The sequence below is a fragment of the Ischnura elegans genome, chromosome 4, assembly GCF_921293095.1.
Source record: "Ischnura elegans chromosome 4, ioIscEleg1.1, whole genome shotgun sequence".
Lineage (NCBI taxonomy): Eukaryota > Metazoa > Arthropoda > Insecta > Odonata > Coenagrionidae > Ischnura > Ischnura elegans.
In genome coordinates, this window is record NC_060249.1 from 128,069,936 (window position 1) to 128,084,691 (window position 14,756).

Consider the following 14,756-nt stretch of genomic DNA (forward strand, 5'->3'; position numbering starts at 1 on the left):
CATGCCTCACTTCCGTATAGGAGCATACTCCAGATGTAGGTTCTTATAAATTGTTTCTTTACATCCATATTTAAGTTTCCCGCTGTAAGCAGGTCTCTCTTTTGGTGGAATGCTCTCTTCGCCTGGGCTATTCTACTGATAATTTCTCTCTTGCTTCTCCCGTCACTAGTTATCTTGCTTCCCAAATAACAGAATTCATCCACTTCTATCAGTTTTTGCCTCCCTATTTTAATGTTGGTCTAGGCTTCTTCTCTTCTGCTGCATACTAAGATCTTGGTTTTCTTCGTGCTTATTTTCAGTTGATATCTACTCATTACCCTAACCATATTAACCAGAATATTTTTCAAATCCTTCTCTGTTTCTGCTATAACGGCTATGTCATCGGCAAATCTTAGCATGCTTATTTTTTCTCCATGGATATTCACTCCCAATGCCTTTTCTTTGATTTCCTTAATGGCTTTTTCAATGTAAACGTTGAAAATTACGGGTGACAATGTACAGCCTTGTCGCACTCCTTTCTTAATTCTTGCTTCTTCACAGCTGGGCCCTGATTTTATCACGGCTACTTGGTTTTTGTATAAACTGTGGATGATTCTTCTGTCATTATAAAGAACCCCAATTTCCTTTAGGATTCCGAGCATTGTGCTCCAATCCACGTTATCAAATGCTTTCTCTAAGTCCACAAACGCAACGAATGTTGGCTTGTTCTTTTCCATTCTCTTTTCTATGAGCAGTCTTAGGGCCAATATTGCTTCCCTTGTGCCTTTGTTTTTTCTGAATCCAAATTGGTCCTCATCCAAGTACTCTTCTGCTTTTCGTTCCCTTATCAGCGAAGGGAAATATTTATTTTCCCTGGCGATGATTTTTGATTCTTTGAATAGTATGACGTGCCCAGGTTCTGACCATGCTTGCTCTGCAACTGCAGAAAGGTGAAAAATTTTCTGCGAGGAGGTCAGAGGTCTTCTTCAACCTTGATGTGTAGTTTTCCATCGCGTTGTCTAGACAATGTCTCCATGCTTCTGGGTTTCACCGCGTGGATTTTCTTTGCGACGACAGTTTCTCTGGTATTCCAGCCGGTGTCTTCAGGTCGACCTGAAGACCCCGGTTGAAATACCGGAGAAACTGTTGTCACAAAGAAAATCCACGCAGTGAAACCCAGAAACATGGAGACATCGTCTTCTTCAAACTTTTAATTCTCGTCAGAACGTCATGTTTGTTGAGAACTCTAGCGATTCTCTCCGAGGTTCTTGCTACGTACGGCAAGAGAGCTGTTTGCTGGTTCTCCCCTGCAGTGTCCAAGGCCACATCTTGCTTCTCTTCTTCCTTACGCACGATTTTCCGAATCGATTCCCGATCGTGTGGTAAGGAGGTATTGTTCCTCTCGAGCGATCGAATTGGCATCCGAGATGGCATATGCCCTATGATTTTTATTTATTAAATTATTCAAACACAGCCATAATGGCCTTTACATTGAATACAAAACATAAAATCTGCAGCTTTAACAAATATAAACTATTAAAAAAAACTATAAAAAGGATATAAAAAAGAAAAAAAAAAGGGATTCAGTAGATGGCTTTTCGAAGCTGCCTCTTGAATAATCTTATGGGCATTGAAAGATCCAGGGAAGGGTGAATACTCGAAATGGAATTGAAGGAGGTAGGGAGTCTGTAAAAAGTGATCTGTGAGAGAGAGAAAGACGGAATTTAGGTTGGTGTAGTAGGTGGTTATTACGGACGGAGCGGGTGGGAACGTGGAGTGAAAAGAAAGGCAGCATATCTGAGGATCGGAACTTGCCATTTAAGGCATTGTAAATGAAGGAAATATCGTGGAAATTCCTTCGGGAGGCCTCAACACATCGTCCTACTACCGTCATCCATGGCTACGCCCCCGTATGAAATGATGTGCTTTACTCAACCCTTCAAGGAAAGATCATCTGTTTCTAAAAAATGGGTTTCACAAACAATTTCGCGAGAAAAAGTCAGTTGAAAAAACAAAATTTGGCATAGTTAAGAGTTATTAAAATGAGTCCAAGATACCCAAGCCCACGCTGCAACTCAAGGAAGTAGTGAATACCAATAATATTGCAAAGCAAGGTGATGTGGCATGAACATTTTTAACATATGTTGAATTGGTAGAACACAAAATATTTTTTGAACACAAACAAGATAGAAGTAGGGGAAAAAACAAGAAGGGCAGATTGAAAAGATAGTTGATGGCTTGAGGAATGATTAATGCTACTTATGGATGTTTTTAGATAGACTTTACTGTTAAACAACCAGTACGCTAACCTATGCTACAGGAGAAGAAGGTAAGATGAATGGCAGAAGAATTTGGAGTAGCAAATTTTGTGGTAAGCAAAATACATACATTGCAAATGTTTTGGGAAATCTTCACTTTTTGCACTACGTAGGAGGAGAGGGGTCACAAGGATTACAAAAATTCATAATTTACATTGTCTACCTGTAATTAATCATTTCTCTTGGATGTTGACAGCAGTGGAGAAGTCAAGAATGGAAGTATTTGAAATGCTGAGTAACCAACGAATAATGACCATAAAATGGCTCGCCCGTGTTAGTAAGGAGAAAGCACAAAGATGAGCAGGAAAAAAGAGAAGTCTTCTGAAAACCTTAATGAGAAGGCGAGACAACTTAGTAAGGCATGATGGGCAGATGGAAACGATTGTACAAGGAAAAGTGAAGGGACAGAAGGGCAAGTAACGACCCCGAATGAGTTACATAGGACTAAGTATAGAGGATGTAAAAGAGAAGAAATACGTTGCTACAAAAAGGCTAGTGGATAGAAGAGAGGAATGGAGAGAATTAAACCAATCTTAGGGTTGTTGATTATCGATAATATCATTCCTTTTAATATTGGAATATTTTTTCCCAGCAATATTTACCTTATTGATGACAGAAAGTGCCCAAACCAGAGTCAGTAGTAGGAATATACTTAAGTTGTGAGAAACATTATTGTTTTAATATAGCTATAAACGAACTTCGTTTGACCAAGTAGATATGCTTTATAGAAATTTTTGGAGAGATAACCTTTTGAAATATTGGAAGAAGTAATTAATTATCACACAATTGTGCATCAGAGAAATAACGTTCATATAAAAAATGAATTACATCTGTGGTAGAATGAAATGTATGTTAAGGACCTAAATGCCAAAAAAATATAAAGAACCTTTCTCAATGCCACTTTTTTGTATTTTCATCAGAAAAGTTGCTATGATAATCAGTTACACAAAAGATATCTGAAATGCCTATTACATGCATATAAAGTTTTAAAGGGACTTTTGACAAAAATGGTAACATCCCATAGTTTAATTTTTAGGTAACATTAGTTGCACTGGGAGCTTTAAGAGCATAATTTAGGATTGCTTACCACAGCATTGCAAAGAACATCAGCAGTCTGTTGCCTCTTTTAAATAGAAATTCTCATCAATGGAAATACTTAAGAACCTTGTATGATTTCGCTTAGAACAAAAATAAGGCCAAAATTAGCTAATTCAATCCATTTCAATTAATTTATATATTTTATCTCTTCACACTCCATAGTTGTCTAAATTTATTTCCAGTATGAATGGGTAGAAAGTAAAATATAATCCAATGATCAGATGCAAATATCCTATTGAGAAATAAATTGAGTGCAGCCTGCGCTACAACTGTCTGGAGTCCGTAGTAGAGGTAGTAGATAAACCTTACCCTACTACCTCTGACAACAGACCAACAAAAAGAGAAATTCACAGAATAAATGTGGGATGTTTCAAATTAGGAGTTGCTCGTAAAATTCATAGAGTGAGAATGGCTAAAACAAGGTGCTTTAACTGGTGGCGTTACAACAGTCGAGTTGATGGCTTGAGAAATATTTAATGCTGCTTATGGTTACATTGATTCCGCTGATTGCAAGAGGAGATTTGAATAATTGTCAGATCATATTATTTTTCACATTGAATTTCTTCTTTGGAGTAAATTAGCATCTAAGCAGGTGGCTGTGTTTTTTCAATCATTTTTTTTTTGCTAGCCCTCCCTTCTACTTTACTCATTCATTGCACACCTACAGTATGTACTTAATTACATGAGGTAATCACCCATGCAAGAACATGGCAGGAAAAATGCTCGAATATATTTGGGAAACTAAAACAGGGCCTCTTTCCTGGAATACACTATGCCAAGTAGATGGTGAATGCATTTAATACCTGTGTATCTACACAGGTATATGCATAGTGTAAACATGCCACTAAATGGATTTTTTAATTGAAACACCTTAAAGAATTGATTTCTTATTGTATCTCACATGTTGAAATATACCCACCTAAAGGGATAACATATTTTTATTGGTAGAAGTGGACACTAGTTCTAATTGCAATTAAGTTGAGGATATTTGGCAAGTGGTTCTCTATGATTGATAGATGTAGCACATTTATTAAAAAATTGCTCAAATAATCATGATAGTCAGTTTTGGGAGCAACAAGAGAACGTATTGCATGCAGTCTTTAAACTGAACTAGGGTGTGCGCATTACCGGTAATGAAGAACAAACAAGGCTTGACATTCTATGAAGCAATTAGTACCTTTTTCAGTACAATACTAACAATGATTCGTTTGTGAGATAATCATACGGTGACATAACACATTCAATATTTTTAAAAGTGAAAGTAGAGCACGGAAGTCGTCTGAAATTTGACTAATTCGACATCCGATTACTACCAAGCCCTAGGTGAAAGATCAACACAGGCGGGATTCAAACCAGCGACCTCAGAGTAGCATGCGGGCTTATACCTGCTACACGCAAGGCCTTATCGTGTTTCGCAAAAAAATTCGGGTAATTACACCTAATTAATACCAAAATTGAAGGCTGCTGATTTTAAAACACTGGTCTTAGCTCTTTGACGCTGATGTCAACACTCATGAGTCGTTCCAAAGCACAGTGATTTCTCTCTCTGTGGGTGCAGCTGAGCACAATTCATGAGGTTTAATGCATACAGTGCTTGTATCAGACCAAGGAAGTGTCCTCAAACTCATCAGTAAGGCAATTACGCTGGTACATTGCAAATAGGTAATAATTACAGAGTTGCCACTAACCAATTCAACGGAATATACTAGCAGAATCAAAATAATGTGTTCATCAGTCCTCACCTCACGTAGCACTGAATTTCCAAAAAGTAACAAATCTAATATTAGAAGGCATAGTTCTGAAATGCTATCCGCAAACTCCTCGAATAGTATCTGAATGATACACTACAAGCAGGTGGCACGTAATGGAGAAGGTTGACCGAAAATTTTATGTGCTTTGAGAGGTTGCCATTGAAACAGGCTTACCGGCTTGCCCATACAATACAAATGTTCTGATTGGCGTTCACTCTTCAACTTTATTTGTTTAAATATTTTGTGATGAGGCGTAAATGCTTCAATAAGTGACTTTAATAAAGAATAAAGAATACCTGAAGAAATTTCATTACCTGCGATGTTTCAATTAATACCGTGTTCCGTATGAAATGCCCCATATCTGAATAAATTTTCCTGAAATTCCTGAAATGTCAACCAATCACGACCGACTTTCAATTGTTACATACCGAGTTCTCGTGTGGTAGGGGATTTCGTGTGTACGTTCTAAGTGTTAGCTCAGAATGTGAAGAAATGAATATAATAATTCTTTTTGTTGTCACTCATGGAAAGTGGAAAAAAATAAACTTTTGTGTCTCCGTATTCCAGTAGATTTATTTTTTTCGGTATGACATATTTGTGTTTGTCTTAGGCATGGCTGGCACTAAATCATCTGCACATACTACTCATCTGAAGCCCGTCGAAGTCTCTAAGGCATTACAGGATGGAGAGAAATTCATTAAATGGGATGAAGTATGTTAAAAAATGGTGTTTTCCCATATGTGCAGATAAATTTTCTGTCTTAGTTTCTTTAAACTTGTGCTTGATCACTTTAGCCCTAAGCTCTTAAAAACCACCTGCTTGCACATGTTAGATCGAAGTTCGGAATCGCTGAAAATAATGTGTTGTTTGCTTAGTCAGAAGTAAATTGTGATTCTTAAATCTGTTCGTCTGATTCAACAGTGATTTTGATATTTTGTGGTGCTAGTCTTTTAAAAGACTTCTTTTCAGCTTTGTGGACGTCAAATGTCAATGACGGGCAAGTGCCCTGCGAATTGATTTCATTGATTCAGGTTCTTCGCTGTACCAAGAGGACTCATTTATACTCCTTTGTGGATATTTTAGCCATTAATATTGTTTTGATTTTGTTTTTAAACACTCTAACGCAAGTAATATAGCGAAAGCAACTTGTTGCAGGATTCGGGTGTTGGAATACCTGTCACTCTTCGGGTGGACAAAAATGGATTCTATTTATATTGGGTGGATCAAAACAAGGTAAATAAACACATCACCATTCTATTAGTGTAGCCTGTTACTAACTTCGATTGATTTTTTGTTACAGCAGTCTCTGGACTTCTTACCCGTCACTTAGCTATCTACTTAAGTTGGACGTTTAAGACTTTAGGAAAGTTTTCATCCCAATTCTGCACATATTTATGTCATTTCCGTTACTATGCCATAGATAGGTTTGTCTAAAGTTCTGTTAATCACATTGTGTACATGTCTGACAGTTGCCACTAAAGGTTGCACTAACTGGACGAGATGTGGTATTTCTCATAGCTATTACCATTGTAGTTATTAAATACTTTTTTTCTGCAAATTATATGCCAATGTTATTCCTGAACTGTCGTGGAAGTCTGTCAATATGTAGTGTTAACCTTAAGTTACGACTGCAGTTTTACTGTCAGCAGCCTTTTCATTTGAGAACTATTGTATCAGTGCTGTGTGTGAGGTAATTTTTTAAATTAAATTTTATTCTTACAAGTCAAAAACTCTTGATAGGAAAGGCGTTCGCGTGTCCGCCCTTGGTGGCCTGTCCTTAGCGTATAGCATGAAGATATTATTTCGCTCCACGCCATAGACCGTGTATTTCTTATCAAAGTGTTCGCTGCTTTGAATTTTTCATTGCTATTTCATGTACTATGTTTGAAAGCATCATATTGTTAAAAAATTTCCCCATTATGTTGGTTTTTACTCAACCATTTTATTATTATTATTGTGCATGTGCTTGCAAATCAAAGATAATGTATGTCCAAGTAAGCGTTGCATCCTGCAAGCCAGCAAAATTTGCAGCAGTGAGTTTTTCCCCATTGTGCACTTGGTTACAGTAACTTTCCATCAAAAACAGCCTTTACTTGCGAAAGTGATTGGAGTTAGATCTTGCTAAGATCTAAATTGATGTAAAAAGATAAAGCCAGAAAATCTTAATGGGTCATTCCATGTCAGTTCATCCAGGCATGACACCCACCGACTCGGGTTTTGATGAAACTTGGAAAATTCCATCCTTCCGTGTAGGAATGAAATAGTGTAATATATTTATTGGCTATCTCTACTAATTTCTTTTTTCGCGACCATCTGAAGTTTGGGTGAAACTGCACTTTTTCAATGAATGTGGTCTCCAGAGGCAGTTGCTCCTCCAGAGGGGAATCAATCAAGCAGTTTATTTGTCATTAAATGATGTAAATCACAATAGACATCGTCAAATGATACATACAGACATATAAGGAAAAAAAACAATATGAAACAACATTGATGCAAAAACTATGTATAAGTCGGGTATTACAAATATATTACAATAATAATTGACCCTAAGTTAGTCCCTTTAATCCTACACCTCTTCATCACAGAGACCTTCGAGATCCCTGGACATGTATTCATCAATTGAATACAAGGGTTTCCTGCACAGCCATTTCTGGGCCATTTTTGAAACTTGTTTGTCTTTTAATTTCATATCCCTTGGCAGTATGTTATATGCCCTAATAGCCATGTTTTTATAATTATTTTTTGTCTTTGTCAGTCTCTGGAATGGTATATCCAGGTCTTCTTCATGCCTGATGTGGTATGCGTGTACATCAGACCTACATGTCAAATTTTCCAGGTTGTCTTTGGCATATTTGAGTAACTCTTATATGTAGAGGGAATACACAGTCATTATGCCTGATTTAAGGAAGAGAGGTTAATAGAAATCAAAATAGGGTATTTAGTGTCGTGCCCGTTACGCCATAGAGCTCTAACTTCCTTAGCAAGATGTCATGCTGTACCATGTCGAAGGCTTACTAAGGTCGCACTGTACCATTATAGTATATTCATTTGCTTCATAACCTTCTATAATTTTAGCACAGATACCTTCCACAGCATGAGTGATAGCCTTACCATGTCTGAAACCATATAGACTAGGTGTTAGAAACTTATTCTTTATAGGCCATCAGTTGATTTTTCAATATTGTTTCTATTATTTTGGACATGACAGGTACTATGGACACTGGTTGGACACTGGTCGGCGAAACCGTATCAGCCGTCTTAATTCAAAATTGCGGAAGTCTGGTCTTAACTATGTTAATGAAAATATTTGTATCACTTTTTCGAGCCAAAATATTAGATGGAGCTGAGATAGTCCAAATGGGGGAGCAATACATTATAACTGTAACGACAATATTCAATCTGCAATTTGAGCGTGGTGTTATAAATGGCAGAAGTGTTAAATTATGGACACTGGTAGCGATCATACCAGACACTGGTTGGACAGTGTGACTATGACAGGTACTATGGAATAATTTGTCTCAGCCATACTTTTCATCCAGTTCTTATGACAATTTGCAGGTATACTATTGAAGTCATGAGGATTTCAAATACTAGTTGAAAAATATCCTAAGGGTTATGGAAATTCTCTAAACTCAGATGATCCATAACATTATAGAAAATTTTGCATCAAAAACATGGCTCTATAAAACATCAAATTTTGACTTGAGGCATTAAAATGATCACATACATGCAGTAAGCACATAGAAAAGTGGCTTCGTAGGTTGTGCATTGGGATAATGATGGAAAAAGCATTATTTTTATTCAGTACGGCGCTTATAATTTGAATGCTAGTTTGTTATTAAGGTAGGGAAATTTATTGATGCAAAATATCATTGCCTTTCATCTGGATTTATTCTAAAGTTTATCGGATAGAAATGTCTCTGTTGCCGCACCAATCCTGTTCCTACATAAGTGTTGACAATAGATTTATTTGCTCCACCTCGGGTAAAGCGGCAATTCGATTATCTTTATGTGCATGTTGCAGAGTTGCCACTATTTTTTATTTCTGTGTTTTTAAGGAAAGCATTGACCCTATCTTTGAGGCGCTGGTGGCAACATTCAATTCATCTCCTACATCATTTAAAACGTATTCTCCCCAAAGAGAGAGTTAACTCTACGGAGAGTGAAACTTATCATAATGATTTATCGGCAGCTTTCCTTTGTTATTAGCAGCTAACCTAATCGAATGAAGCAAAAAGGTCCTGAGCAGAGTTTTCTTCTGACAAGACTTGAAATATGGCTATTCCGAGTTAGTCTATGGAGGCACGGAGGGAGGAATTGTGACTCCTAGGAGTTATTATGTGGTGAAAAGGTTTAGTTCACTGTGTACTTATTTACTTTGTTTAATATCTTCATAATGGAAAATACTTAATTGTTCTTAATAAAAAAACAGAACTGATGATGTTGATCCCGACAAAACGTAGGTTGTGTAATAAGATTTTTTATGTGGAACAGCCAAGTATCTTAATTATTTCCAGTTGTCATAAGACACCAAAGCATTCAACAGGCTTGCGCTTGCGAGTGAAGTAGACTGTATGAAGTTAAATTCAATGTCAAGATTAGAATGCTAGTATTAGGTGAATGTTCAATCTATATACCCTATGAATGCATATGCCCAGCTTTAAAAATTCTGTTGCAAAATAATAGCTGTTAATATTAATAATGTGATAATATACACTAGACATACGTACTGGTGAGGAAGCAATATTTTTCATAGATAATATGTGTAATATGTAACCTGCTTTCAAGAATTACATTTGTTTTTCTGTTTTAACCCATTAGTGAATAAAGTTATTTTTGTCAAATATTTATTTATAAAGTTATTATTTTGGCTATTAAGGTTCATTTTAACTAATTTATGCAATTTTTAAATTTTTACAATCAATAGTTTGAATAATACGCCTCATCCGATATATTGGACGCCATGCACAGGGGGCAGTAGTGTGGGTTGCTCTAGTGCATTCCTATAGAAATTTTGCTAAAATTATTTAATAAATAAGTACAATAATCATGACAGTGATTTGATGTTAAAAGACGATGCATAAAGAGCATGTAAACTAGAAACATTATACATTTTCACACTTTTACATGATATTTGTAGAAAAATTTTGGATGAAGGCCAACGTTGCATTTATTAAAAAAGGATTTTGCTTTCCCTTTACAGTCTACTCTTTGTCTTTAGGTAACAATAAATTGTGGCCAGAGGTTTCGGCGATCAAATCTAACAGAATTAATGGGAACATGAGTTTGATTTCCTTGGATAGATGATTTTCAAACATTTTTATCATAATCAAGGCAAGTGGCCTTTAATATTTCGAAAGAGACTTTTTTCTGTTCAGTTATTTTTTGTAAAAGAAGCCATGCATTTAGGAAGCCACTCATTTAGGCTAACATTAGCCACCACCATTTATTCTATCTTATTCTGGACCTATATGAAGCAATAAACTGGTCTATTTGATCAACTTCACCCATCCCTAGGCTATGAGATGAGAAAACTGTTGGCTTAGCTACTGAAATCTTGCTTTTCTTCTCTCTTGACCATCTTTTTGTGGCAACGGCGGAAAATTTTTCATAGTTTGTTGAAATAGTGACGACACAATATTATTTTCACCTGACAAGTAGAGCATTATCATAACTTTTAAAGTAATAGGCACTTCTTTCTTCATCATTAACTTTACCTTGAGAAGACAATTTTCTACTCTATTCCCCTGAATTGTACCACTTGCACAGATATTTATAGAAGCAAGGTGCCCAATAAGTGTCACCGAAGTGAATTAATAATAAAAAATACTCCTATCCTATATCTTTTGGTACATTAGCAGCATTTAAAAGGGGTAGAATAACATTAGACCACTGCACTTAGACCAAATTGCAGAGGTTTGTGGGCATCTTTACCGGAGTACACTTGAAGTGTGAGCACTAAGGCCCAATTTTTAAAGCCAAATGAATTGGCTTTCCCTAATACATTGTTTTGCATAATGCTTCCCATAATAGAGTATCATGCTCTCAGCAATCGATCAATTTTCTTCCAGGCCGCCAAAAAATTGGCAGGCAGTTTCAAACATCGTCAAAAATAGTCTGATTTTGAACAGACAGTCACTTCCTTCACTTTTTGAGCTGTCATTCAAGAGTAAATGTCGTAATATAGTTTCAAATTGATTACAGCAAATGCTTTCCGGTAAATGCATGGGCACATGATACTCTTTGGACCAATACACGCGTTTATTAGGATACTAGCCGGCCACCCGGCATTGCTTGGGAAGGATAGTACCAGGAGACTTAAATATTTGTATTTATGGTCATATTGATCTCTCAATGGGAAAATATGAAAGACTGTATGAAGAGACACGATTTGTCGGAATGACGGTTAAACGGTCAGCAAGGATCTTCGTGGGCCATTTACCTTAGAACGGTTAAGTTGCAAGAAAAGGCAGTGTTGGAACTGGAAGTCATATAAACATGGCAGGGTGAATGGGGATATTATTGGAAGGCGGGAGAGTAAGCATATGGTGGGGAATGGGTGCTAGGTGGCGCTAAGCGCACTTGCAGGGTTCGGTAATGAGAAAATGATACTAAGGACGCATGGGACTTAACTAAGAGTAGCACTTCGGGGTTTGGGAACATGAGATGCACCTCTGTACAGACTTTGGCCGCAATCCATGCAGCCGTATGGAAATGGGTAGCGGATAAACAAACAGACATCCTCTTTTATGTATAAAAAAAAGATTTAGCCTAGCCTGACATAACCATATCACCGAGGAATGTCATAAATTCCTCCCTCTCCAAAGCTTTTTCACATTTTTATAGTTAGTTTACATGCAACTGATTGTGAGTTTACAAATGTAAGTTTGCATCATTATTCACGTACAGTGGTGACATTGGGTGTTTGTTAATTTATTGCCTAGGCTGATAATATTTTTATGGATAGTTACTTACAATATGCTAGTACTCCACCGTTAAATAAAATTAATTTCATTTTATAATCATACATGCAATACGAAAACAAAAATTTGAGGTTATAATTAGTGATGGGTCGGTTCGATTCCTCGATTCTCGACCAAGAACCGGAATCGAAAACGAGTACTTGCCAAGGCGAAAAATCGATTCCGATTCCAGCAGTATTTCAAACACAAAATATACGACCGCATTTCCAATAGTCATTTGAATTTTCGCGCCACGTAACCGTAATAACAAAACACATATCTTCTTGGGATGTGCGAGTATTCGAAAATTCAAGTCGATCGAGTAGTTGGTACTCGACTCGAGCGTTTCGAGTAGCATTACGGATGTCGAGTCGAATAGTTAAGGTTACAGAGCATTCGAGGCTAGTAGGTCCAGCAATCTGCCGACAGGAAGCGCTATCATGAAACTCATGTTATAATGCAGTTTTTAAAGCCGAGAAGTCATTCTAATGCCTTGGCCTGGTAGTTTCAGTGGTTTCAGCTTGCCGAATACACTATTGTTGTTGTCGACGTGGGCGCCGAATACCTTTACGCCAGCCGCGGCGGCCGATCGTCTTCCTACCCCGCGCACACTAGCACACTGGTCCGAAATCGGAAAAAGCTGGAATAAAGTCCAAAATGACCTTTTTGGGGATAGAGACTTGAAACTCAGCGTAAATACTCATAAATCATTACCAAATATTGATTTATATGCCATTTTACATAAATGCGAACCTTTAGTGACATACAGAGGCCCAAACATGACCAATTTTTCAATGCCACACGAGATATCGTTTTTCCTCAAAAAATCTTTGAATTTATCCCAGTGGTTTTGCGTTGGTATGAGTTTTGTGGAATAAAAAACGCAATATTCCTTTGATCTGGTGCTTTGCCTATACTTTCAATGACTTTTGAAGATTCTGGCTCTCATTTGTCTGGTTTTACAACGCAAAATGGCAGACCCGTTTTTCACGTGAAATTTGACATTAAGTAGACATTATCTTTCGTTTACGAAAAATATAACTCGGAAAATTTGAACCACAATATAAAGTAGAGATTTCTTAAGAGTACTAAATAGAAGTCTTGAAAAAAAAGTTTGCGACGAAGGAAATAAGAGCGATTTTTCAATCGCGCGTCAAGGCTGACCTACACGCCGCGGACCTCTGAGGCTCGGTAACTGAGGCCGATTTTTCAAGTTTTTTAAAACATTAGTCCTGAAAATCGTCATTTAAAGCATGGATAATCGTCTTCATTGACTTAAAACACTGAACTGAGGATGTTAAAAAGGATTATGTATAGATCGACTAGACCATTTAGCGCATTACTCTAGTGAAAATACTAAGGATTGGATATTTTTCGGAACCATCCCGCGCGTAAGAAATATGCCTCGGGTATTGAAGTAAAGTGAAGAGATTAAGTCAGCATGCTTAAGAGAGAGAAAAATGAACTGTTTCCGTGAAAGGCAACAAGCGATACCCTTTTTCCCTTTCCACCCTCGCCGAGGTGAGTCGCGCGGTAGGGGAAGTTTTCACACCACAAGGCTCTTTTAGCCTTTTCTATTACTGCGTCCGTCCGATGTAATATTCATTTGTAGCGTTTAGTTTCTTTCTTGAACTTAAAAAAGCAAGGAACCCCTTCCCGATCAATTCCTTGCCTTCCCTCTCCCCTCTGTGTTGGAAATTTCTTGCACAACAAAAAACATTGTATTTATACTGTTGTGCCAGAAATGCCCCGCTTTTTATATCGGCTTATCCACCACTCCCCTTTGCATCCGAATGAACGGGCATCGCTCTTCATGCAATAGTGTTTCTTCTGTTTCTGCTTCCCTTCCAGTCGCCGTTCATGCTTCCTCACACAAAGCTCTGTTTGACCAATGCTATAAAGTGGGAATATTAGCCTCCCTCCCCCCGTCTACCACCCCCCTAGAACTGAAGGACTTGGAACAGGCATGCATATATATGAAATTTAGCTATTATATTTTAATTACATAGTAATGATATGAAAGATTCCTTTGTCAACGGACACTTTCACAGAGTAATATTTTTAAAAGTAGTTTTCTTGTTGCCTGGAATTAAGTGATATTTTTCTTGGAGCCTATGGCATCAGAATCGATGGAATCGGTATTGGTAGAATCGGAATCGAAATGTCAGAATCGGAATCGGGATCGGAATCGATAAAATTTTGGAATCGACCCATCATTAGTTATAATATAAGAGCAGCCATCTTTAGATTAGTTACCAGAACTGACCCCCGTGCATGGCGTCTGATATATCGGACGGTCAGTTTTAATTGTTGATAAAAAATACAAAATAGTATTCCAAACCTTGAGGAAATAGGAAATAAAAACTTAAACCTTTAGAACGAAAACGAGATAAAAGTTATCAACATATTGAGCAAAACACTTCAATAAAAGTTAATTTACCTACCACGTGTTAGTGACTGAAATTTTTTCCAATGCCATGCCTCACATAAATGCTTCTCAAGTCGATAAATTCAAGAAGGCAACTAAAATATGAGCGGGATGATGAAGACAGACATCCATTTGAACTTAATATAGCGCATGTCACAAGGTAGCGCATGTCAACTGGAGCCCAGAATAAAAATGAAATAAACGCGTCCGATATATCGGA

At 37.2% G+C, this 14,756-nt stretch overlaps 1 protein-coding gene across 1 annotated transcript in view; it reads left to right on the forward strand.

Annotated features, from left to right (window-relative positions):
* The first annotated feature begins 5,548 nt into the window (after positions 1–5,548).
* LOC124158044 (1-phosphatidylinositol 4,5-bisphosphate phosphodiesterase classes I and II) overlaps positions 5,549–14,756 on the forward strand; it is a 99,527-nt gene continuing 90,319 nt past the window's right edge. The window contains exons 1-2 of the mRNA XM_046533204.1: positions 5,549–5,857; positions 6,302–6,379. Of these exons, the coding sequence (XP_046389160.1) occupies positions 5,759–5,857; positions 6,302–6,379 (177 nt within the window). The 5' untranslated portion in view covers positions 5,549–5,758. The remainder of the gene's footprint in view (positions 5,858–6,301; positions 6,380–14,756) is intronic.